This window comes from Mytilus californianus, unplaced genomic scaffold (assembly GCF_021869535.1).
Source record: "Mytilus californianus isolate M0D057914Y unplaced genomic scaffold, xbMytCali1.0.p SCAF_11, whole genome shotgun sequence".
NCBI lineage: Eukaryota > Metazoa > Mollusca > Bivalvia > Mytilida > Mytilidae > Mytilus > Mytilus californianus.
This window is the reverse complement of record NW_026262593.1, coordinates 24343158-24370642: the sequence shown is the minus strand read 5'-3', so window position 1 is coordinate 24370642 and position 27485 is coordinate 24343158. Positions and strand designations below refer to the sequence as shown.

General features: G+C 31.3%; 1 protein-coding gene across 2 annotated transcripts in view; it reads right to left on the bottom strand.

Moving 5' to 3' along the window:
* Positions 1-3223: 3223 nt before the first annotated feature.
* Positions 3224-27485, bottom strand: part of LOC127719761 (high affinity cGMP-specific 3',5'-cyclic phosphodiesterase 9A-like) — a 90489-nt gene continuing 66227 nt past the window's right edge. For both annotated transcript variants that reach the window (XM_052226015.1, XM_052226016.1), the window contains exons 8-13: positions 25852-25974; positions 18809-18969; positions 16939-17041; positions 14874-14978; positions 9543-9689; positions 3224-9292 (exon numbers count right to left, since the gene is read on the bottom strand). In XM_052226015.1, coding sequence (XP_052081975.1) covers positions 9146-9292; positions 9543-9689; positions 14874-14978; positions 16939-17041; positions 18809-18969; positions 25852-25974 — 786 coding nt within the window. In that variant the 3' untranslated portion in view covers positions 3224-9145. The remainder of the gene's footprint in view (positions 9293-9542; positions 9690-14873; positions 14979-16938; positions 17042-18808; positions 18970-25851; positions 25975-27485) is intronic.

Sequence of the window (27485 nt, the reverse complement as noted above, 5' to 3'; positions counted from 1 at the left end):
TTAGTAGTCAATCAAAGCAAGAATCAATTATATCAAGATCGAAAGAAATGTCTCGATCTCCTAATTTCACTAGGTTTTCTTATCAACAGAGAAAAATCAAGGTTAGTACCCACTCAAAAATTGGTATATCTAGGGGGACAGTTTCATTTGGACAAGGGACTAGTTTGCCCAACGCAGGAGAAAATAGACAAACTGAATATGGCAGTATTAATTCTTTCATCAGGGAATGCAGTGTCAGCATTTCACTTCCTACAATTACTAGGCATAATGGCATCTTGCATAGAGTTAATTCCGAATGCACGCTTGTTCAAGAGACCCATTCAACTGCATCTCCTCTCATTTTGGAGACCAAGTTGTCAGGATCAATAAAGATCCCAGTTACACCTCATCTGAAATCACATCTCAGATGGTGGAAAAATTCAGCAAACACGCAGAGAAGCCAATATTTTCAACTGGCTCAGACTTCTGTCACCATAACGACAGATGCAAGAAGCATATAAATTCCCTAGAATTGGAAGCAGTGTTTTTAACGCTGAAACACTTCCTAAATCAGTTGAAAGGACAATATGTTCTGATAAGATCGGACAATACCACAGTGGTCCAATATATAAACAAACAAGGGGGGACGAAATCACCCACTCTTTGCTACAAAACATGGGATTTATGGAATCTTGCAATTCAAAACAATATTCGGTTGAAGGCTGCTCATATAACAGGAAAATTGAACATTTTAGCAGACCAACTCAGTCGAACCAAAATTCAACATACAGAATGGTCTCTGAACAAACATGTAGTTCAGAATCTATTTCAAATTTGGGGGACTCCTCTCATAGATTTATTTGCCTCAATAGACAATCGTCAGACAGAAATTTTTTGTTCATGGAGCCCGCATCAGAAAGCTTTAGCTCTGGATGCTTTGACAATTTCATGGGAGAGAATGTACGCCTATGCATATCCCCAAATTTGTCCGATTCCAAAGTCCTACAATATATGAGGCAGTACCATTATCAGATTTTGTTGATAGCTCCCCAATGGCCACGGAGGCATTGGTATCCAGAGCTGCTTCAATTATTGATAGCAGTTCCCATCAGGATACCAGTAATTCCAGAATTGTTGTCAACCGAAAACTCGGATTTATCATCCCAATCCACAAGTTTTCAAGCTGACTGCATGGCTTCTATCAACGAACGGTTTACAACAGAAGGCTTTTCTTAAGGAGCTAGAGAGTTACTCTCCGCCTCATGGCGGAAAGGAACTCAAAAAGATTACTGCTCAAAATTCAAAAAGTTCAATAGCTGGTGTTGTACAAGGAAAGTTGATCCCCATAAGATATCTCTAAGTCAGATAGCTGATTTTTTATCATATTTATTTGATAGTAGTTTGCAATACAGAACAATTGCAGGATATCGCTCAATGTTGTCCACAGTAATACCTCCAATAGATAATTTCCAAATTGGACAACATCCTTAAATATTAGATTGATTAAAGGTGTTTTCAATACCAGGCCTCCAGTCGCAAAACTACTACCCGAGTGGGATTTGCACATAGTATTAAGAATGTTAGAAAATAGTCCTTTTGACACTGTTGAACAAATGAGTTTAAAAGATTTGACTTTAAAAACTGTATTCTTAACTGCCATTACTACTTTCAGGAGATGTAGCGATCTGCAGGCACTAAGAACGGATGAAAGCTCCATGAGAATACAGGCTAAAGGAATTACTTTTATAAGACATGGCCTAGCCAAACAGGATAGGGAGAAACATTTTGGAGCAAAAATTTTCGTACCTGCGTACACTGAAAATACTTCTTTAGATCCACGGAAATGTTTATTACAATATTTAGATAAAACAAAACTGTTGCGAAAAAAATTACAGCAAGACCAAAGAGGGAGATTATTTTTAGGTTTATGTGAACCTCACAAACCGGTTACTTCTCAGACCATTTCACATTGGATTGTTCAAATTATAAAACAGGCTTATTCTGACTCTGAATCATCAGGGAAACGGAAAATACATGCACATTCTACAAGAGCTATTGGTCCTACTTGGGCATTCTTTAAAGGAGCATCTATCAATTCGATCTTAGAATCTGCAGATTGGAGTTCGGAATCTACCTTTAGTAGATTTTATTTGCGTGAATTAGATGTAAATGTGTTACAGAAAATATACTAAGTTGATATTTTCGGCAAGCTGCTCAGCATGTTTTTTGTTATTCATTGAAATGTTATTGGTGGAAGCATTTTAAATGGTGGAAGAATTTTATATGTTTTTAACTATGAACTAAATTTGAACTTATTATGAAGTTTGAAATGACTTAGAATCACAGAGAAGTTTTCTGCTATTAGATGTGTGTTGTAGAAAGTCTCTTCAGGTGAGATAATTTATTTATAACACTCCTCCTTAGGTTCAGACTGCTTTGAAATCAGCAGTAATCCTAATGTATATTCCTTGACTGGTAAGTAAAAATATATATGATATAAAATTGAGAATTTGTTTTCAAGTTCTAATCTTATGAATTATTTTTACTTACCAGTCAAGGCTCCCACCTCCTCCCCAGTTATAAATAATTTTCGGTATATGGAATAATTTTGTTCCAGCCGATAAACTGAGGAGGATCGACACCCGGATGATCAAGGTTAGATAGATGTTTGAAATCATCCAGGTGTTGCGAGTTATGAGAACGTTGTAAGGAAGATAATCCTAATGTATATTCCTTGACTGGTTAGTAAAAATAATTCATAAAATTAGAACTTGAAAACAAATTCTCAATTTGACCTAGTAGTTTCAGAGGAGATGATTTTTGTAAAAGTTAACAGATAACGATAGACACCAAGTGATGAGAAATAGCATGCTGACATGACTCCTGATAACATATTTCAGGAAGCTATTGTTTTTTGTTACTGAGAAAATGCTTCAGAAATTTAATGGGATGAATGGACATACGGACAGACAGGAGTAAAACTGCATACCCCTTCTCCTTCTGACCAGGGATATGATTAAGTAATATGTAAATTGTGGTCAATTTTTTTCAGATTGCTAGATCCATGACTACTACTGCCAGTAAATAAAGAAGACATTGTCCTTCATAATATCGTTTTTTTTTTTATAAATTATTAACTTAAGATATACATAATCAGCCAAATAAATATAGTATTCATGTAAATCTAAAGAAGTCTATAACAAGAGTATATACATCATTGCAAAATTAAGTAACAGAAATAGTAGAAATTAAAACCTTTAGTTGGATCTATTTGTATTTAACAAACTAAAGTACTTTAAACTAATAATGTTAGTATCAAATGAAACATGAAGTTGTCAGCTGAAATGTTTTCAGCAAACTTCACATAGGAGAAGGTATAAGGCTATATTGTTGACTACTCAAAATCAAAAATCAAAAAGTATATTAAATCTTAAATTGCATTAATAAGGCTTCGAACTCCACTCGTTTGATGCAAAACTGCAAAAATTGCCCAAAATCATCTCATTTTGAGAGATTTTGTCATTGATACTAAGTTATCAGCTAAGGCATTACCCCAAAAAAATAATTTGCTATGAGATGTCTTATGCAAAGATGTTTATGTTGTAAAATATCTTTTTGGGTAAGGCCTTGGTTCATTATTAATTTGATGAAAAATATTGTGCAAAATGGCCATTTTAGGTCAAATATGTTAACTTGAACATGTTTATGACCTCATAAGACATCACAACTTTCATTTATGAAATAGTGTCCAGATTGTATTATCCTATCCTAGTATTTATAAATAGAAATAACCTTGTTTTGAATGGGTTGAAGAATTTAACTTTTTGCCATATCAGTTGCCATTTAATGACTTTTATCTCTTATTATACCTCCTCCTATCTGCTAAATTGCTTACATTTTTTTTGAAAAATCATTCAAAACATCTGTATCTGCAAGCAGTATATTGCACATGACATGTTAAAGGAATATCAAAATTAAAAAAAACAGGTGGTCTTTAAATCCTCAAAGAAATAAATTGATGTAAGAGTCATGTATTCAGTCTTAATATATTCTCATGAAACAGTTTCCTGATGAAAGCAATGTATTATAACAAATATAACAATTCATAATCAAAAAGAAATCAATGGTACACTTCCTTTTTTTCATTCATCAAAATGAATATTTGAAATAATATGAAAATGAACATTGCAATTCCAGAAAATTAATATAGAACTTCTAGATAATCTTACTGCTAGCATTTTTTTCTTTAAAATACTTATCTGATCCTGTATGGAATTTAATTCCTATAATTAAAGACTTTTTTTTATCTTTAATTAATCTTATCACAATTTTGGACAAATTGCACTAGTACTGTTGAACAATTTTGGCCTGTTTAGAACTCTTTGGCATGTATCACTTTTTTGGTGAAAGTTAAAAAAAAATATGAACTGAAATAATCTGTCCAATGTAATCATATAAAATTAAAGCCATTTCAAACCAAAAAACTGCACTTAACTTTGTCATATTACATTTACAAATCCACAGCTTGTCTTGTTGTAACAAATACAGCAAGGGAGATAATATATAGCGATCTGCAGTGTATGAATTTGCATCTTTCATTAAAAAAAGATACCACTACAATCCTAACAATACCAATACCTTCTTGACAAGTTTTTATCTGTATAGCAATCAATTCAATTAAAAAAAAAAAAACAATATTCACAATATAAATTTTAGAATGTTTTCTTACTCTATTTCAGGCATGGGCTATAAAAATATATTATAAATACTATAAAAATAATACTACATAAATAAACTAAAGAAATCTTAAAGTATCTTGAATCTTTTTTCTTTAAGTTAAAAAGAACTTGTGACTGAACTTCTTCTTACCACAGCATCATGTGGTTATCAAATAAATATTTGCCACTGCAAAAAAAAATATTTGATAGAAGTCACCCATACAATGATGAGACTAAATTTAGAGATTTGAAATTGTTATATATTTCTTTCAAATTCTTTCAAATAAAATTGTTCATACATACAGTAGCAACTTATTTATATTTAATTAATTGCATCAATGATGCCTATCCAATATATTATGTACCAGCATGAATGAATAACTAAAATATTATCTATTTTCCTGTACTTGAAACAATATGTTAAATTCTTTAATGTTAAAACATACTACTGCTATCAGTAGTACCAAATGTGAAATTGTTAAAAAACCAAAACCGAATTACTGAAGAAAAAATAATGAATGAAAATACAGAATCCAATTTTACATTGTTGAAACATTCTTTATGTAGTTTGGCACAGTCAGGGGTTGACGGAGCAGCAGCTGTAGGCAATATGGACGGACATGATTTACTTACAACTTGTTCAAAGTTTACAACACATAACAATCAGGGTAAAAAACTGCAAATCTGATATCCAGGACCCTTCAATAATGTGCATGGACCTTTATGACATCTAATATATACAAGTACTTTTGACTAATTATAAATAAAACAATATCTATATTGCAGGTAATATCTTTCAATTCTTTAGGTGCTTATCATGAATTATATAATAGGGCTTCAGTGTAATTTCCTAAAAATATATAGCCTCAAGATGTTCTTGTAAATGAAAGACTTGTATTCAGATTTTAGTATTATTTAATTCCAAATTATAAATTGTCTATAAAAAGTAATTTGAATTCATTCCAAAACATTTGATCAATATAAAATTTCAAAATTCAATGAAGTCTTAAATTCTGCTTGAAACACAAATGTAGAGGTGCGTAGCAACAGGTAACTAAATATCAATAGGCTGAAAAAGTAATTGTTTGCAATCATTCTTAATCAGAAAACCAATTATAAGTTAACTGTAAAAGTTCCATAGTACCCGGAGCATGATGCAGGTGACATGCCTAATATCATTCTCAAAGTTTAAAACAGGGACACTTATGCAACTATATGTTAAATATCAATAGTAAAGTTTATACCTGCTTACTACCTAGTCAAGAAAAACTTAACATTTTTTCAATATAAAAAAGTCCAGGTCACTGAAGCATGACTTGAGGGATAGTGCTGAACCTAAGGTGTATTGATGCTGATACAGCATAATATATATTAATGCCATACCATAAATATGTCTTTAAATACAATACCTAATCAGGTAACTTATTATTTGAACAATGTAAACATTTCTAGATCTGATGTATGACGATGTAGGTGGAGCCACAAATTCACCCCCATCACAAGTCATGAATGCTAATGCAATTGCATATCATAAATACTTCTTCATAAAACTTAAAGTTACTAGATCATGACTGAGAGGTTGAAACTGGGTCACATGGATGATATTTATGAAAGGTGGAGGTATGATAAGAACCACTATTTGGCCACTGAAATTGCAAAAATAGTAAATTTATTTATTTATGTGAACTCCATTTATAAATGAACAGGTTGATATAATCTGGACAGTTTAGTGCGAAAATGTAACTCAAGATGTCTTAATCATGACGAAACTGGCATATCATATGAGCAAAGGCCTTACAAGAAAATATTTCACACAAAAATTTCTGAAAAATTCATCTCAGTGGCAGATCCAGGGAGGGGTTCAGGGGGTTGGACCCCCCCCCCCCCTTTTTTGATGATCAATGCTTTTGAATGGGACATATGGTTGGAACTCCCCCTTTTCAAAATGGTTTGATCTCCCCTGCATCTTTCAGCAAAATATTTTTAAGGGGTAAAGTCTAGACTCATATCTAAATATTAATGACTAACCCAATGGGAAAAAAGTAGCCTCATCATATCTCCTCCTTTTAATGATTTAACGTAACAGTTTAAAATGGACTTAATCCGAAAGCTTAACATTTAGACTATATACTGGGATCTCTGATTACTGACAAAATACAAGTTAATTAATACAATCCATGTACAGGTTGTGGAAAAAATACAAACAGGAATGAAAATACATACAAAATCTTACAATAATAAATGAATTTGCTGTAGTCAAATTGGTGAAAAGTAATTATATTATTCAGTCGAGAAAACAGAGTTTGAAAAATGCCATCAATGCTCTACATCTCTACATATTTATCAAAATCTTACAATAACAAATGAATTTGCCGTAGTCGAATTAATGTTATTAGTGAAAAATAGTTGAATGCCTATGTTATTCAGTTGAGAAAGCAGAGTCTGAAAAGGCCATTTAATGTTCTCTAGTTTGACTTGATACTCAAACAGGAGATTCAGAAATTTATACATTTTCTAGTATGAATATCAATTAAACTGAATTAATTATCAAAATATAAAAGTATAATCATAATAAAAATATAACAACTTGTAAAAATTATCACAAACTTGTTTTCCTTGTGTGAAAAATTAACGGGCAATAACACATCAATACAATAATTCACAAGTTCATACAAAACAAAATAATTTTCTTTATATATTCCTATATTTCACATGATCAGCCCGTCACATATACATTACTGTTCCCTCTAATTAGAATAATTTCTTTCTTAACACTAATACCTCACATCTCCAGATTAAAAGTCAAGAAATGTCAATTTACTGCCATAATTTTCAAAGATATTCTAGATTTATTTTAGCTATAATACTTTTATAATCCCATCAAAGAGTAAGCAATGATTTTCAGTAAACATGCTTTTTATTTTTTAATTACAAATGAAAATTTCTGTGCTTGCTCTTAAGTGGATTTAAAAATCTGTATTCTCTTTTATAGAATTTCAATTGAAGAATTTAAAATTTTAAATTCATATTAATGATTTGCATAGTCAAACTCTTTCCTTTTGTTCTTTAAACAGAACTATTCCGTAATGATATTTTATTATTAGTTTTTATGATAAAATATCAATATAAATTTGTTTTTTTTATTAAAAAAAATTAATCAATATTAATAGTCGAACATCCATCAAACATTTTAACAGTTATAAATTTGTTATTTAATAAAAATTTAAACAATATTAATCTCTATTTAATAAAAATTTTAATTGATACCAATTTTTTATATTATGAAAATTTTAATCAATATATATTTAACATCTCATAGAAATTTGAACTTTAAAATGTTAAATAATTTATAACATTCTGAGAAATATTGAACTGGTTATCTTTCTTTTGTTGTAATTATAAAAATATACGAACTATATATTCGAAACTTTGACATGATAAAACCACCATGATTGCATCGATGAATATGTTCACAGTTAAACAATCTGTTAACTTTTCTTTTTTCATTTAGCAGCAGGACGATCGTTATCATTAGAAAAAGGGGAGTACATTGACTTCGAGCATAAACAAAATTAGAGTGGTGTTTCTAGTATGTGGAATAAAATATGCAGATGAAATTGTGTACAGTAGCAAATATTTCACGCATATGTAGGAGAAAATTGAATAAAAGAAATCCAATGAGTAGGTTCTACAAAATGGGTCAACTCAAATGATACATTTCACCTTTACTTGATAATGATATTTGATTTTTTAAAACCCCATTTGGATACAGTTCCGTTGCAATAGCTTCAGAATGTTAAGCACAATAACTACCACAAGGAACTTCAGCAACTAAAAAAAAACCTTTTTATACTGATTACAAAAACACTACCAGAGTATACAGCCAACATAAAGAGTATGTATCACTATAAATTACAATTACATATTGTTACATACACCAGAGGTAGATAAATTTGATCTTCACTGTATGGAGACTGTCTCAAAATGTTGACTTATAATAGATTTTTTTTTCTGGCTGTGAAGAACACTTCTAAATACAGAATATCTCATATTTGAAATATTTCATGCTTAATTTCAATCAATTTACATAACGTAACATTAATGCTTTTTATTTAAATTCAATGAAATGGCAGTCAGAGCAAATACTTTGTTTTTCTTTAAAAATGCTCCATTTAAAATTTACTAGTAAACACAGCAAAATTACATAACTATGGTCAGATTTACCAGATAAGAAAGTAATAATACGAAAAGGTAGCATACTATATAAATCATTAAAATATCTATATCAATTGACTGAAGTGTGTAATGAAAAAAGGTATACCAAAATCCTAAAAAGGTATAACAATTACACAGCACAATTGTAGACCATCTTCTTTGGCCAGTAAGCCCCTGTTACATTTTGAGACAGTCCCCATTTGAGTTGTCATTAACTTTTCTATTTTATAGTGCTATACAGGTACAGTGTTCTGACTGTTTGATTTTGTTATGCCATTTTTAGAACTTTCAGCATCCTTTTTCTTCTTTTCTTCTTCTAAAGCTCGCTGCATATCTGTATAATAGTCTAATGCATTCCGTACTGGTCCAATAATGTCTTTCTGAAATGCAATTTATATAGGAATGTGAAAACTATAAAAAAATGGATTTATTTCTGATAAAACCTGTACAAATAGAAACAAACAATTTTATTGCATCAAGTTGTAAATGTTCATCAACATCATAAGTCATAATCCTCTTTTAGCAAGTAAGTTCACAAGTGTAATTTTTTTGCACAGTTTTTAGTTTTAAACTTTTTCCTCCTCATCTTGTTATTTTGTCCATTAACATTACTTTAGCAGCCATACTAACCTCAATCACAGGGAAGAGTTGCCCCAAAGCTTCAAATAATGGAAGTAATGCAAATTTGATAAAGCCTATCTGTGATGATGATTTTGTTACTTTTTCTCTGTCCATAAATGGTGCCACAGGTAAGCCTTCTAATTTTTCTATGTCACTCTAAAACATAATACAAAAAATAACTAGAAGTTTGACTCAACTCACAAAAAGATATTCCTATACAACAATACAGCAAAATTGTTTTATTATCTCCCTTCTATCATGTTGGATTATATTTCTTTATTATCTCCCTTCCATCATGTTGGATTATATTTCTTTACATCCTAAGATAGTGTTTTACAACTGTGTAAAGTTACAGCAATATTTTCTAGCCATTCTGGAGGAGTAGAGGGTACAAGGAACCTGGAAAGATGGATAGACAGACAGGTGGACAGGATGATTCCTATTTACCCCCCAAACACTTTATTGTTGTTGTTGTTGTCAATCTTTTGTTTTTTTTGTTTTTTTTAAGGGGGGGGGGGGGGGGGGGGTGTGTATATATTTAATTCATATATATAGGATTCTGCACCGCGATGGTACTCTGAACCGTGATGGTCACGCTGAAGTGCAATGGTCTACGCTGAAGTGTGATGGTGACATTGTGACGCTAACTTATTGATAGCTAAGCTGAAGTGTGTTGGTGGTTACACTAAAATGCAATGGTCTAACTGTGATGTTGACGTTGATTGTTACGATGAAGTGCGATGGTGTATACTAGCTAAAATGCAATGGTCTAACTGTGATGTTGACGTTGATTGTTACGATGAAGTGCAATGGTGTATACTAGCTAAAATGCAATGGTCTGAAGTAAGAACCACAGTGGTGTAGTGGCTAGCGTGCTAGCCTTGTATTTGGAAGGTTGATTTTGATTTCTGGTCAGGTGAAACAAAAGAATTCTCCGCCTAGCATGTAGCAGTATGGAGTCAGAAAATAGACTAGATAGTTCAGATTTAAGTACAATGGATTCGAGTGGGAGAACATGTCTTTATATGGAGTGTTCAAGAGTAAAAATAAATTAAGCGTGGCAGTCTAAAGAACTAAGAAGGGTCCATCTCATTTTATCAAATGTAATTTGTGCTCGTCATGTCATAGCTGAGAAATTACTCACATCAATTATTCATCTATTTATCTGATGTCAAAACAGTTTTCAAGAGAAAGCCAAGTCTATCATGCTTGACCTATGTCGAGACATGTCATGTGTTCCATCAAAAAACTTTAAGATTAGCTGCTTCTATGCTGAACCGGAGAAATTGGGAAGTAAACATATGGACCAGTCGGGTTTATTTCGGCCTAACTTGTGGAAGAAGATTACCACTGTAAACACAATAAAATTAGGCAAGAGTACCAGTTTTCTTACAAAGAAGGATTTATCCCAGGAATAAAACAAAATTATCTCGACATAATATAACCAAAACATTTGCTAATGATTTATTTATTATAAAAATTGTCCACATAAAATCATGTGAGGCATACTTGAAGAGAAGTCAAATTAATATTGAGAGCCATATATTTTATTTGTCGTACAAAAAAGTTGGGTCATACTGCAGACCAAGTTCATCTTTCAGTCACTTTGCTCCCCACAATTTGATGCCTGACTTGGTTTTACATATTTTGATAACCTCAACCTGCACTGCTCAAAACTGTTCGGGACTTGAAACGTTCGTTACTTTTTTTTTTCTTTCCTTTCCTTTCCTTTTTTTTTGTTAGCATGAAACCTTCATTTACAAAATATTATCCTCCTGCATGCGAATTCCTGCTGTATTTAAGGCAAAGTTGTTTTTGAAAACATCACAACATTCAAGCGTCATGCCAAACCATCGCACTTCAGCGAAAGGACCATCGTACATCGGTGCAGACCATCGCACTTCAGCCTGATTGTCGCACTTCAGCATCCCCATCCTACATATACTTATAGTGTTGAATGTAGGGCCAAAGAAACAATAAGGTACATCTTTGGGCTTACTTGGCCTTGAAATTAAATAAAACAAATGTATGATACAATTTAAAAGGAGTATGGGTAATTCCATTGTTGAGCACCAAACTGAAAATAGCGTTATACTCAATTAACGGAATATCCATCGTAAAGGTATTGTTAACAAATCACAACATTGTGGTCTGCGCTTTCAAAATATTACCTAGAATGCAAGACTCTTAGTGATGGAATTACAGGTTATATTTTTCAAATGTCAGAATTAAGGTTCTGTAAGTAGAAAAATGTATCCTTCAAGTGATTAATTTAGGGAGAATTGCCAGACTTGGGCAAAAGTTATAGTAATGTTCAAAATTAGTGGCTAATAACCAAGAGACTACAAGAAATTGTCAGTGTAAGAAATACACAAGATATTTTTGAATATACTTTTGTGTGAGGGTTGTGCTGTATATGTCTGAGTCAAACAGCCAAGTTATACATAAGTCAGCTTCGTCACTGTCATTTCATGGCTGCATAACATGTAAAAATAATGCTTAATTAAAAATGGCAAGGTTTTATTAAGGTACATATATCAAAATAAAAATCTAATTGATTGTTCTTGTTAAATGCCAAATTACAACAAGAGTGCACATGCTGAAAGGTCTCCTCTGTCTTACTTGAATCATTGAATTCATGTTTGAAAGTCTGTAATATGAAGGTTTTTCTACAAGTGTCACATAAACTTAACATTATCAATGTTCTATGAAAATGAGGTCATGGTCAGATGAACCAAGTCAGACAGACATTTAGACCTTACAATCATTCCATTCACAATTATATAAAATATAACTGACCTATTGTTTATTATATCTGAGAAATAGCCCAAAGCACAATAACTAAACATTGTCCAATGAACCATGAAAATAAGGTCAAAGTCAGATGAAACCTGCCAGACGGACATGTACACCTTACAATAATTCCATACACCAAATATAGTGGCCCTATTCCTTGTAGTATCTCAGAAACAGACCAAACCACAAAACTAAACATTGTCCAATGAACCATGAAACTGAGGTCAAGGTCAGATCAAACCTGCCAGTCGGACATGTACACCTTACAATCATTCCATACACCAAATATAGTTGACCTAATGCTTATAGTATCTGAGGTACGGACTTGACCACATAAATTTAACCTTGATCACTGATCCATAACATGAGGTCAAGGTCAGGTGAACCCTACCTGACAGACATGTAGACATTGCAAGGGACCCATAATATACCAAATATAGTTATCCTATTACTCATGACAAGTGAGTATTTCACTTGACAAAAAACTGTAATTTTTTTAAAGCAGTCACTGAACCATGAAAATGAGGTCAAGGATAATAGACATATGGCAGACAGAAACTTTGTAACATAAGGTATCTGTATACAAGGTACGAAGCATCCAAGTCTTCTACCTTCTGAAATATAAAGCTTTATACAAATAGTTTACGCTGTCGCCGCCAAATTGTCTCATAAATGATCATTTTGAAATGCCTCTAATTCTAATGCCTGACTTGGTTCATCATCATTCCATTTCCTTTCACCAAACAATATCATAACAATGACATGTTTATTAGATATATATGATTTAAATTCACTGAATTATGTATGTTTATTAATTTACCACATTGTAATTTAAAAAATTAAGCATTAACCATGTGTTTGTGTTCGTTTCAGTCGTCGTATTTCATGCTTTCAATTTTAATGCCTTTGTCATCTTTGTAAAAAGGCTTCAATACCATAGGGTAATATCAAATTGTTCAACTGCTTTGTCTCCCTATTGATTCTATTAAATAACAAAACTAAGTTAGATGCATTTACAAACCGGGTTACGTAACCTTATTTCATCCAGATACTTTTATAAATAATGATTCTACCACTATTTCTAGTGTGATGACATATTTCATCACTGGAGACAATTAAAATTATCAAATTTAAAAGGTGACGCTTGCCAAACATTTTTAATATTTAAAATTTAACTGTCAAGAATGAACAAGTGAACAAATATATTGAATGAGATACAGTGGTAGAATCTGTTTCTCTAACGATTTTATTCTCGATATTGGCAAACGATGTCTTTCTTTTTTCAATGATCTGCAAATCATTTTTTGTTCTTTCTATGTGATATAATCAAGCATGGTTTCCTTTTAACATGACATCAAAAGTGCAAATCATCTTTTTAAAATGATGTTTCTTTAATATGTGGCAAAAAATAGAATAATATAAATTTATATATTGCTACAGAATATTCATATTAGTTCTGCTGTATTCCATACAAGTTTCACCGGGTAGAACAATGATAATTTTTGAAGACCAACCATGTTCTACTGCTATACTCCTATAAGGAGTCCACTAATGTAATAATAACAGTATGTGGATCTTGTCTGGCTGATCATTTTTCCCTATTACAGTTTCTGTCTATATAGTTTTTAAGATAATAGCAAAAGAATCACCATTCAAGGGCAATAACTCCTAAAAGGGGTCAATTGATGAGTTCAGTTATGTGCCTTGTTTGTCATTTATAGCTTATCAGCTTTACTTTTTCTGTCTGTCTATTAGAGTTTTCAAGATAATTTCCAAACACTCAAATATTGGTAAATATTGTCATTTAAATTATTCGTAATACTGACCATTTTAGCTGTTTCATAATTCTATCTATTGATTTTAGTTTTCAAGATATAAGCACTAAAATAGTTCAAAAATCTTCTTTAAATATAAATAATTGGTATAAGGAATCGATGGATGACTTAACTCAATTCAGTTCATGTGAAAATTTTGCCCTGGCTAATTTTTGATGTGTACTGTTTCTGTCTATCTATTATAATTTTCAAGATAATGGGTGGAAAACACAAAAATCAGCAAACAGATTTAGGGGCAGTAAACCTTAATGAAGTTGTTTGACAATTTTAGTCATTTGACTTATTTGTAGAGCTTGTAATGCTGGTCATTTGGGATTTTCAAAGCTTCTGTATATCTACTTTAGTTTCCAAGATAATGGGCAAAAATGCTAAAAATTGTCAGAATGATCATTTGTGAGGTATTTAAAACTCCTGTAAGGTGTGGTCTAGATGAATGGCAGATCGAAGACAGACCTTGACACTTTTGCCTCATAAGATTTCCCAGACAATAGACAATTACTTGCATTGTACCCCAATGTCTTATTTTTAGCTATGGGGACCATGTTTTTGTTTGGCAGAAAGGCAAGTTTTGTCCAAAATGGCTAAGTGGTTTGAAAATGTTTAAACAACCACCAAGGTTGCCAAGTGATAGTAATAGCTCAAATAGCCCTTAAGTGATAATATCCATATTTATAAGAAAATATAATTAAGAATGACACAAGTGATTTACCTGGTTGAAGAATTCCTGCAAAAGACATTCAAGCCATGGCTCAGCTACATCCAGAGGTCGACATTCATTAGAAATATCTGCTATTTTTAGTAGGACCATTAATAACTGAAGAAACAACACACACATAACATAAAAAGCCTAAAAACAGAACTAAAAACAAAGCTAAATTAAGAAATGGAAGGATTAAAAAAAAGGTAAAATGAAGGGCTACATCTACTACATTGTAAATTAAAACACTGTGGGCGTTTATATGCCAGAGATTCTGAAATGATATTTTCCCCATTATACTTTTATCAAAATTTCCAAAATCTACACTGCAATTACAACAGTACACATTTTAACAGCAAAAGATGTGCAATTCAACAATATTTGTCTCTTCATTGATGCTCTAGGCCAATATATTTGTAACACCAAAACCAAAAATGTTAACTGACATTTGTACAAGGGTCATAAAAAACACTAGATTTTAGAAATTGTGGTTAGATATACCCTTTTCACACTTAGCACTTTTTCTGTATAAAAATGTAAAAGGATGATAATCTGATATTTAACGTGTGTTAAATAGAATATAGCAATGGATTATTTCACACACAATAATTCTTTAATTTTCTCCTGAAGATATTTAAGTTCCATACCAACTGACCGACCAGAATAAAACAAATAGTGTTTAAAACTATTCCTCAAAATCCAGTTCAACCATTTCGTGGAAAACACTCTCTTTTATTTGATGAAAAATTTCCCAATAAAAAAATCATGATGTTGAAAAGGTGCCAGGAACTCATTAATAATGTTTCTTCTAAATTACAGATACAAAAACATGTAAAATATATACAAAAAATATTAGCTTAAAACAAAAAGGAATATTAGCAACAAAATAAATTTTTGCACACCGAAAAATTTACTTCAGAATCCAAATACAAATACTCTACAACTAACCTGTCTCAAAGTTAGCATCACTTAATAACATAATAAGGAAAAGTCAAGGTGAGGTTGTGGTTAGATTCTTTAAAAAAATGGTTTTTAATTATTTTTTCTGAACTTTACAGAAAATATTAAGGTCATTCTTTAGTAATCTTGAAGTATTAAATAACAATATTTATCTTTGAAGTATTTTTTTTTTTTTATAAAACTGATATTTGTAAGATGGATACTTCAATTTTTATAAAATCAACTGTATTTTTAGTTGATTTTTTTCATTATCCTTATAAAGAGATTATGTCTAAATATATTTTTGCCTAGTACTTATATTCTAAATAAAATAACAATAATAATAAAACAAAAAAAAACATAACACTTTAAAATTTAAAAAATAAAAAAAAAATAAAATAATTTAAAACTGTGTGGTAAATTAAAACAAAATAGTGCAAAAATTGGTAAAATAACAACATTTTTTCTTCTAAAGCACTCACAACAAGGGTTTGTGTGAAATACCTGGTTAAAAAATTCCATTAATAAACAATCTAACCAAGGCATTGCTACATCCATGGGTCGTGCTTCATTTGATATATCAGATACTTTCATTAATATCATCGTCATCTAAAATATCAATTCACATTTTCAAAACAAATTTGTAATCAGTTTTTCCATGACAACACTTTGCAGCTTTGATATACGAATACTGAGGTTATAACATTTTAAATTAAAGAAAATATTGTATTTCCAGTGAAAACCAGACAGTACCAATCAATAACTTTACTGTTGTGAAAAGTTCCTAAACTAAGAAGATACCAGAGATTATTATTTTTTCTTTACTGCGGAACTTTTGTAATATTTAGAGCTGTTCAAAACATAAATGTACGGAGGCACTTTTCATTTCACTTCACAATGCATAAAAATTGTATTTTCTCATGAAAAAATTTTTTTTTTACAAACATTGCAATTTTTTTTTAAATAGAATTGATTTCTGACCCCTCATATAGTCAATTCTGGAACAGCCCTTAAGTTATTTTAGAAGATTGGATTCAAATGTTAAAACATTTTGTTTTTGTCAATTCAAAGTGCTATATCTAAGCCATAACCATCTGTAAATTAATCCTGCAGTTAATATTCATAATATATTACTTACCAAAGCTTTATGATCCTTGTTGTTAAAGTCAAATGACGGAGTACATGATTTAAAGTTACTGAGTATTTCATTATGTTTAGCCATATCTGTTGCTAAAATACACCTACAAAATAAGTTGAAGTACATTTACCTATAAAATACATCTACAAGATGTGTATTTACATACATTCATCTATAAAATACATCTACAAGATGTATATTTACATACATTTATATATAAAATACATCTACAAGATGTGTATTTACATACATTAATCTGTAAAATACATCTACAAGATGTGTATTTACATACATTAATCTGTAAAATACACCTACAAACTATGATTGATTGATTATTGGTGTTTAATACCATTTTCAGCACTATTCATTTGGCTATATTGTGGAGTTCAATTTTCATTAGTGGAGGAAGCCAGAATGCCCATAGGGAACCTTGGAAGGAAAACTGACAATCCTAGCCAATTAACATTGAAGTGGAAGGCACCTCCCACACAGGGGTTCCAACTGACAACCTCAGTGTTGACAGGCTAGTGATACAGAAGATAGACTACTAAGACCACTCTGCCACCAAGCCTCCACTAGAAAATATGTAGGTAACATACATTTATCTATCACCTAACATTTAAATAAATGTGGACACAGATGATGCCCCCGCTTGCATATCATATAGTTATATAGGGACATAACTGAAGAACGGTAAAAGTGACGCTACCCAAATTTGAACTTGATCTGAGTTTTGTGGTAATAAGCATTGTGTGTAAGTCTCATAACATTTGGTTGAGGCTAACTTAAGTAGAGAACAGAAACTAAAAATTCAGCAATTTTTCTTTTTGTTAACATGCATAACTCTAGAAAAGTTGTGTATAAGTTTTATAACATTTGGTTGAGACAAACTAAAGTTAGAGAACGAAAACGAAAAAAATTTAAGCAATTTTTCCATTTATAAAGGGGCATAACTCTAGAACGATTGAAGTGACGCCACCAAAATTCAAACTTGATCTGTGTTTTGTGGTAATAAGCATTGTGTATAAGTTTGATAACATTTGGTTGAGGCAAACTCAAGTTAGAGAATGGAAACCAATTTTGGGACGTACGTATGTACAGACGGACAAGGGTAAAACTTAATGCCCCCACCGCTACGGCAGGGGCATAAAAAGGTCTTCAATTTATTCTTTGCCTTATGTACAGTTTGTATTTTTTTATGTTGTTGAAGATCAAAACACTGCACTATCCATCTTTCTATATTCGACCAATTCTTGCTCTTTTTCATAAGAAACACTCTGGAGCAATTGAGTATCAAAAAATTCTGAATAAATATATCGAACAATACTCTGAAATATTCTAGCCTATTCTATAATCATTTTCTAACATCAGAATAAATGATATGCATTGTCTTTTAGAGTACCTGAAGCTCACACAAGATTTTGCTAATCAAATTAATAAAAGTGGAAATGGATAATCGACATTTTGATATTATTTCTTGAAGCTAAATACATTAAACATATGACTACATGTAGATTTAAGTGTTCTAAATTCATTTTTTAAGTACTTTCAATCATTTATTCACTTTTTTAGAAACTACAGGCGATTAGTTGCTTAACATAATGTACAGACACTGAATCATATCTTGACCTCTAGATGTCTGTTTGTGTTTTATGTGGTTGGATACTTGTCTCATTGATATATTCCCTAAATCTTCTTTTAGATTTTGTAGTATCATTAAAAATAGATCTATTCTTCACTCTCATTCTACATCACAATGATCAATAGATACATTTTGAAGAATTAAATGCTTGACCTTTTCAATTATTCTGAAGAAGTGATATTAATCTATTCCATCACTTTTCTTTTTATTCTTTTCCAATTCATTTACCTTATCATTCCCTCGCGTACCCTTTTATATTGATCCTTAGAAAAATTTCTCATAACATTACAATGTCTTTTTTCTAAAACTTCAAACGCCACTGAGCAGTGATGATTTTCTAACGGTGAAATGTCATTATATCGTAAAGCTAACTCTGTCTTGGCATTGATCTGAAAAGAAAAGTAGAAGTTCTACATTATAGCGTAACAAGCGATTTCATTTTCAACTGAGTACAAGTGAAAATTTATGTATTAAACAAACAATCCATGGCACTGAATGCCACATGGTAGCTTACAGACTGTGCAGTCATCTTTTCATTAAATAGACATTTTTTTCATAACTTTTTTATCATACATCAGGCTGTTTTGGTTTTCTTGTTCGAATTGTTTTACAGTTTGTCATGTCAGGGCCTTTTATTACTTACTAAACAGTACGGGTTTTGCTCATTGTTAAAGGTGACTTATAGTTGCTTATATCCATGCCATTTGGTTTCTGGTGGTTCATGGTCTCTCTGAGAATCATACCACATCTCCTTGTTTTTATATAAATAAATCAAATTTCCATATAGATTTTGGGAGATATGATCCAAAGTTTCATAAAATGCTACTTGGCCTGAAGAGACATTGATTAATTTTTGTATTGTTATATCATATACTCCATTGTTTTTAAAGCTTCAAGTATTAAAATGCAGTAAATGGGAATGTGTCCATGGGACACAGATGATGCCCCCGCTTGCATATAATGTTATAAAGGGACATAACTCAAGAACTGTGTTTTGTGGTAATAAGCATTGTGTATAAGTTTCATAACATTTGGTTGAGGCAAACTTAAGTTAGAGAACGGAAACCAATTTTGGGACGTATGGACGTACAAGGGTAAAACATAATGCCCCCTTCGCTACGGCGGGGAAATAAAAACCCTGAAGGCAGATGCTATGTGAAACTATGTGAAAATCTTGATACTTTTAAAAGAAAATGTGTAGATATTTTTTAACTATGAATGAGCTGTAAAAACCCTCTAACTTTATCATGTCTTTTTAATGTTTGTGTATAATGTATTATTTTGTTTTTCTTGATCTACAGACAATCATTTAGCGTGAAAGTTGAATTATATGTTCAAAAATTGTAATATTTGTAATACTTGTTCTGTATGTTTTTTGGTGAGGGCCTCAAGGTAGATTAGTGAATACTAATTGAGTCACCCTCTTTAAATAAAGTCATTAATATTATTATTACTACCGGGTACTATTATTATTATTATGCTCATTTGAAACAACATTTCTATAAAACAAATGATATAAACAAAACAGGTAATGGTTTGGTTACCATTGTAGATGAATGGAAAAAGTGAACTTCATGCAAACAGTAGTGTAAACTTTATCTGTTAAAGCAATGAGTTGTACTACATTTACACTACCATACCTTGAAATTGTAGGTCAATGTAAAACTCAGATTCGAATGATTAGTAGATTTATAGATCTTGATGACTACCTGCATTTAGTTAGCATGGTCTGTTATATTGTCCAATGTTTTATGGGAATTCCTGTTATCCTGTTAATGTTTTATTGCAATTTACTTAGTAGAAAATAAGTTGCCCTAAGTGTGCCATTATCTTTTTCTGGTTTTAAGAATTCCCACATTAAAAGATTAGAATTATAACTTCAGTTTGTGGAAAGGACAGACCATCTTAAGTTTGTATATAGAATTTAAACATCTCATTGCTTGGTGCAATAAAAATATTCCCACTGAAAGGTCATGAAGATAAAAGTGTTCAGATCAATTAAATCTTTTTTGTTTAAAACAATAAATACTCAACATTTCAGAAACCTCAACAATATAAATCTTTGGATTGAAATCACTACTGGAATAAAAGCAGAAGCAAATAGACTAAGTTCAATTCTTTGTATAAGAAATGCAGTCACTGGCACGTTACAATTAGCAGAAAAATAGAATCATCTGTAAATTTATCGTACATGATCCTGCCATTTATCAATTACAATACCTCGCTACATTTAAATGGCACTAACAATTGGTGACAAATCCTATAAAAAGATGAGTTAACGTTCACATCACTTTGATGTTGTCATTATACTGACAGGTCCGTACAGAATTTTATAAACAACTTATTGATTTCTGTCGTAGAGACATCAAATTGTATTTTCTCCAGAAAAAAAAATCTTTGTCACAATCATTTCAAAAATAAATTTCTATAAATGTATTTCTTTGATGTTGACTTGAGTAATAATTCCATACTGTCTTTTTCTACAGTATAACGTGGTTGCTATGTCTCAAATATGCCTTAATTGGCGCCTGATCCTTTTTTAAAACCTTTTCCTGAAAAAAACTTGTCACTTTGAAACACGGTTTACACCACAATTTGCATTGCAATTAACTCACAAATGTCAACTCATATTTGAGATATAAACAGATAACTCCCACAGTTTGTGTGACAAGACCAGCTGCAATATCAACCAGATATCATATTTTGTCTTAAATCTAGGTAAAATATGAATATTCAATTGTATTTATTCAACTTTACTCTATATATTTGATATCAATTTCTATTAGAAAATATCTAAAAATCATAAACAATCAAAAACAGTCAGTCAAATCTTATCCCAATTTATAAATGAATGAAACTTTTACTTATCTTAGTTCATCAAAAGATAATTCAAATACTACTGGATTCCTTGATCTGTAGATACATGTATTAATTCATTAGAGGATGTGCAAATTCAAATAAGTCCAGATAAAAAGCTTCGCCGAGAGCAGCTGGATACGACCGCAGCTGGATATGACCGCAGAGGTCCAACCCTGAAAAGTTGGGGCAAAAATGGACGCAATATTCGCGCTTGATACAGGTCTGAATTTGGATTGTAATTAAATATTTGACACATAAAAGGTTTCTGACACAGAATAACTGTAGTCAAAGAACTTAGAATTGGTTATATGATTTGAATTTACATTCAATTTTTGCTTTTGTGCAATACACTTTGCTGTTGCAAATTGACCCCCCCCTTCCCCCACAAAAAAAATAAAAAATTTAGCCCCCTTTTTTTTTTTGCTTTTGTGCAATACACTATGCTGTTGCGTATTAACCTCTCCCCCCCCCCCCCCCCCCCCCCCCACCATATTGAAGAACTTGAAATTGGTTATATGAATTGAATTTATATTCAATTAAAGATTTCTTGCTGTTGTGCAATACACTGTGCTGTTGCGCAATACTTAGTAAATCTGTTGTCAGACTATAAACAATTAAAGTTCAATTAATTCTCAATGTCATATTAGAAATTTATGAAATGTAAAGGGAGCTTACATCAATAGATATAAACAATTCACCAAAGTTTCATGAGAATTGCTGACAGCATTTTTGAGTTATTGTCTGAAAACTGGAAAATCCCCACTTTTTTAATGAATACAACCCCATAACTCAGAAATGTAAAATTTATAAAATTCTAAACGGAGCTTACATCAATAGATATAAACAATTCACCAAAGTTTCATACGAACTGCTGAAAGCATTTTTGATTTTTTGTCTGAAAACTGGAAAATCACCCTTTTTTTTATGAATAAAACCCTGTAACTCAGAAACGTAAAATCTAAAATATACAAAAATCGAAAGGGAGCTAATGTCAATAGATATAAACAATTCACCACAATTTCTTGCAAGTTGGTGAAAGCATTCTTGTGTTATTGTCCAAAAACTGGAAAATCCCCCTTTTTTTAATGAATAAAACCCCATAACTCAGAAACGTAAAATCTAAAATTTATAAAAAACGAAAGGGAGCTCACGTCAATAGATATAAACAATTCACCAAAGTTTTATGCAAAATGGTTAAAGCGCTTTTGAGCTAATGTACGACATGTTGACGACGGACGGACAGACCGACAACGGTATACCATAATACGTCCCGTAAATGGGCGTATAAAAATGAACTAAAATTCCATGTAATTCTCCCAGTATGAGGTAAAAAATCCTCTTCAAAGACATTCACTCTGTCAATCTCTTGGTGTTATTGGAAAACAAAATTTACAAACACAATTTTTAATTTCATACTTTCTCAATGGATTAAAGTATAAATAACAATTTGACACAGAAATATGTCTCACCTGTATGCAATTTTGATAGTATAATACAAATGTCAAAATTGAAATTACAACACTTTAACATGTAAACAATGCAAATAAAATGCTCCGATGGGCGCAGCTTGATACGACCGCAGAGGTCGAACCCTGAACAGTTGGGTCAAGTATTGACACAACATTCAAGCTTGATACAGCTCTGAATTTGGATTGTGATTAAATATTTGACACAGCATAGGTTTCTGACACAGAATGAATGTGGTCTAAGAACTTAAAATTTTTTAATTAACCTATTATGGTCTAATATCCAAAATCTAAATACATGGTTAAATTCAGCATATCAAAGAATCCAAAGAATTCAATTTTTGATGAAATCAAACAAAGTTTAATTTTAGACCTTTTTGACCTCAATGTGGACAAATTTGATAGCGGGGCCCTAAAATCAAAATACATGGTTAAATTCAGCATATCAAAGAACCCCATATATTCAATTTTTGTTGAAATCTAACAAAGTTTAATTTTGAACCCAAAATTAAAAATCTAAATACACGGTCAGATTCGGCATAACAAATAAATAAATGTGGTCAAAGATTTTACAAATCTAATGCGCCATACTGTGCAATTAAAGATTACTTCTTGAAATTTTTCAATATTTGAAATTTGAAAAAAAAAAAAATATTTGAAGAATAATTCTTTTTAATTTCTGAAATCTGAAATGAGAAAAAATTGACCCTCCACAATTTCTTTTTACACCCCCGCCCCCCTTTTTCCCCCAAAAAATTGTTTCCCTCAAGATATGGTCATAATCTCAATTCAAATTTCCAATGGAATTTGCAACCATAATTACCCATTTAAATTTACCATAGTGCTAACTTAATCTATTTTATAATAGAATTTAAAATATGGTGTTAAATCTTTCATATGGAATTTTTTGTAAAAAAAAGATGCAACATTTGCAGATATTTTTACTGGTCTTCCTTTATAAATATGCATTTCTTTAAACATAATTTAAAAGCAGTGTAAGGGAAGTAATCAAAACGTTGTATGTGGATTACCTCCCTTACACTGTTTTTAAATTGTCTTAATTAACCATTTCTTTATACATAATTTAAAAGCAGTGTAAGGGAGGTAATTCAAATGATGTATTTGATTTATCTCCCTTACACTGCTTTAAATTATGTTTTGTACTAAAGTATTTGTCCATTAACCAGGACAACCTTGTTTTTCCCCCTTTTTTGCCCCTAATTCCTTATTAACAGTTTGAGCCATAACCCCCCAAAGCAAATCCTAACCATCCCTTTGTGGTATGGAAACTTGTGGTATAATTTCAAAGAGATCCATACATCGTCACACAAGTTATTGTCTGGAAACTAGAAAATGCTTATTTTTGGCCCCTAATTCCTTAACTGTTGGTACCATAACCCCCAAAATCAATCCCAACCTTCCTTTTGTGGTATTTAACCTTATGGTAAAATTTCATAGAGATCCATTCACTTAAACTAAAGTTATAGTGCAAAAACCAATGTGTCTTCAGTTGTATAAAAATTCAAAGTCAATGAACCATGACTAAAGTTGCAAGGCCAAATAATATCTGTGGAAATGACATGTGCCAATGCTTATGCACATCATACCAAATATCCTCGACTTACCATTAATGGTTCCCCTTAAACTGACCTTATCACAAACTAACAAATAGTTGACCAGCCAACAGCACCCTTAAGTCTCACCTTCACGACTTCACCAATGTGAGTAAAAAAATAAAAAAGTATTTGCAGTCATTAGATAATTAGTATATTAATTGATCATAATCCTCAGTGAATGGCTTCCTAAAAGTCCACAAGGAACAAGCGCCTATCATTATTTTACATGATCAGTAGTAATTACCCTTAGCCTCATCTCCACGAATTCGTCAAGGTTAGTCAAAAATTTAAAACTACATTGCAGTCATTAGATAATTAGCATACTAATTGGTCATATTCCTCAGTGTATGGTTGCATAATAGCCCATAAGGAACAAGCGCTTATCATTATTTTACATGATCAACACTAATTACTTCCAATGCACAGGTTTTACATCTTCCGGAGGATTTGCCATATGTACAATATTATAAAACTTCCTGGTTTAAAAATAATCTGAAGTTTTTAAAGGGATATTTTCTAATTGCTGTAATTATTTTTTATCTTATTAGGAGTGTAACTTAAGAAAACCAAGGATAGTTGAAGTGATGGTCTGGTTAGATCATAAGCCTGAGGGAAGGAATTTTTTTTATAGATATAAATACTGATCTTTTTGATTTTAATACTTTTCAATAAAACATTAACTAAATTGCTGAACATGCTTAAAGTGTATCAGCTAGATGCAAAATTCTAAATTATTAAAACTGTGAATGTTTTGGAATTAAGAAAAGACATTAATTTTAAGAGAGATAAAAGAACAGCCTTTCAATGTTCCCCCCACCTGGCACATAATTTATCTGTCCAAGGGCAATAACCCATTTCCACAGGAATAACTCCTGTAAAATAGTTGGTACGCTCTCTTCCAAGACCTTACTGATATAAGCCTTTAATATAAACTTCATCAAAATTTGACAAGAAACATAGATATGAGATTGCTTACAAAGCAATGTTCAATATAAATTACACTTCAAAGAAAAATAACACCTATAGGAATATTAGATCAGCACTGATTTTGAAACTCACCTAAGACATTGTTGATATAAATATATGATATAAATTGAATGACAATCCTACAAGAAATGTAAGCGCAAGAGTACTTACAATGCAATTTTCTAAATAATTTTTCCAAGTGGCATAACTCTTTTAAAAATAGTTGATCTGCATTGATTTTCAAATTCGTATTGAACATTCTTTGACACAGAAAATGGCACACAGTACATTTATAATTGTAAATAAGCATACAAATCATGAAAATACAACAAAATTTGGAAAGTGTATCTCAGTATATACAAACCTGATATGCATTATTATACCCTGGATGATCTAAGTCATGACAAATAGCTGAGGTAAGCAGGATAAAAATATCAATATCATCTAGTAATGATGGCAGGTCAATCAACCATGTCAACCCATACATCTAAAAATAGAAAATCACTCAACTGTCATCAACACCTATGGTAAGCAGAGTAAAAGCATCAAAATAATTAATTCATCTGACACTGATATATATATATATATATATATGTAAGCCTCAAATCTATGTCCAGCCTCAAATCTATGTCCTTTCCGCAAATCTATGTCCTTTATTGTCTCAAATCTATGTCTTTTATTGTCTCAAATCTATGTCCTGTATTGTCTCCAATCTATGTCCTTTATTAACTCAAATTTATGGCCATTTTTGTCTCAAATTTATGTCTTTTATCGAAATTTAGAGACGTAAGACAGTTACATCGACGTCCCTATCACCCACAGAGTCAAGGACACATAGAACGCTTCAATAGAACACTGACAGAATATTTTAGAAAAGAGATGTCAGTGGAAAAAGACTGACTGGCCTTCAAAATTGTCAGAATTTTATTACAACTACAACAACAGGGTACACAAATCTATGTCCTTTGTGGTTGTTGAATGTTGATGTCAAGGTACACAATGGATTTTAAAAAAATACATAGATTCGAAAACTTGAATAGTTTCCTAAAAACAAAAAATTTGTTTAATAAGATAGTGGCACAAAATGTTGTTGTTAAACACAATAAATTATACCATACACATTTTTATGTGGTATCTATACATTGAAACATTGAACAAAACGTTTGTAAATAGGTGTATGTGTTTATAGCTTACGATACAGAATATGTTTAATTCATTGATGAAGGCCGTACATGTATCTTTAGTTGCTTGTATACAGATGTCATTTTGTCTCAGGTTGTTTATTAACTTATATTTCGTATTTGTTATCAAGACGTAACGAGTAAAGGGAAGTAATGATAATTACTACAGAACAATTAAACACGGGATCAAGAAAAGCAAATTTTTGAAAATGTAGTTTTACAATAAAATGTAAATCATACAATAATTACACACTCATGTAAAATTTTTAAGCACACACATGGAGAACACATCCCAACTTAACATTGAATTATGGGAAATGACTTAATAAAACAAAAATCCTTTCAGGCCGTACTTATTAGACTGGCATAAATTTGCGCATGGCGAAACAAACTGGAAAAAGATTTAAGAAAAGAACACAGATTTGAGGCCGTATATTTTTTTAACAGACATAGATTGAAAACAAATGTGAAAATAGGACACAGATTTGAGGCCGTATCTTTTTTAGCGGACATAGATTAGCGATTGACGTCACGATGGGGTACAGATTTGAGAAACGGACACATATTTGAGGCCGTACACAGATCTGAGGTTTACATATATATACTATAAATTCAGAAATTATTGCATTTGCGATTTTTGAAGAAAGGACAAAAATGCAGAATTTATTATTGTCATTTTAGGAAAAGTCTGCATACAGATACAATTTTGTATCAGATGTCAGAATGCGAGTTCATATTATTGCGATTCTCGCCCAGAAGCATTATTTGCAATAATAAAAACATAAATAATTTCTGAAATTACAGTATACAAATATAG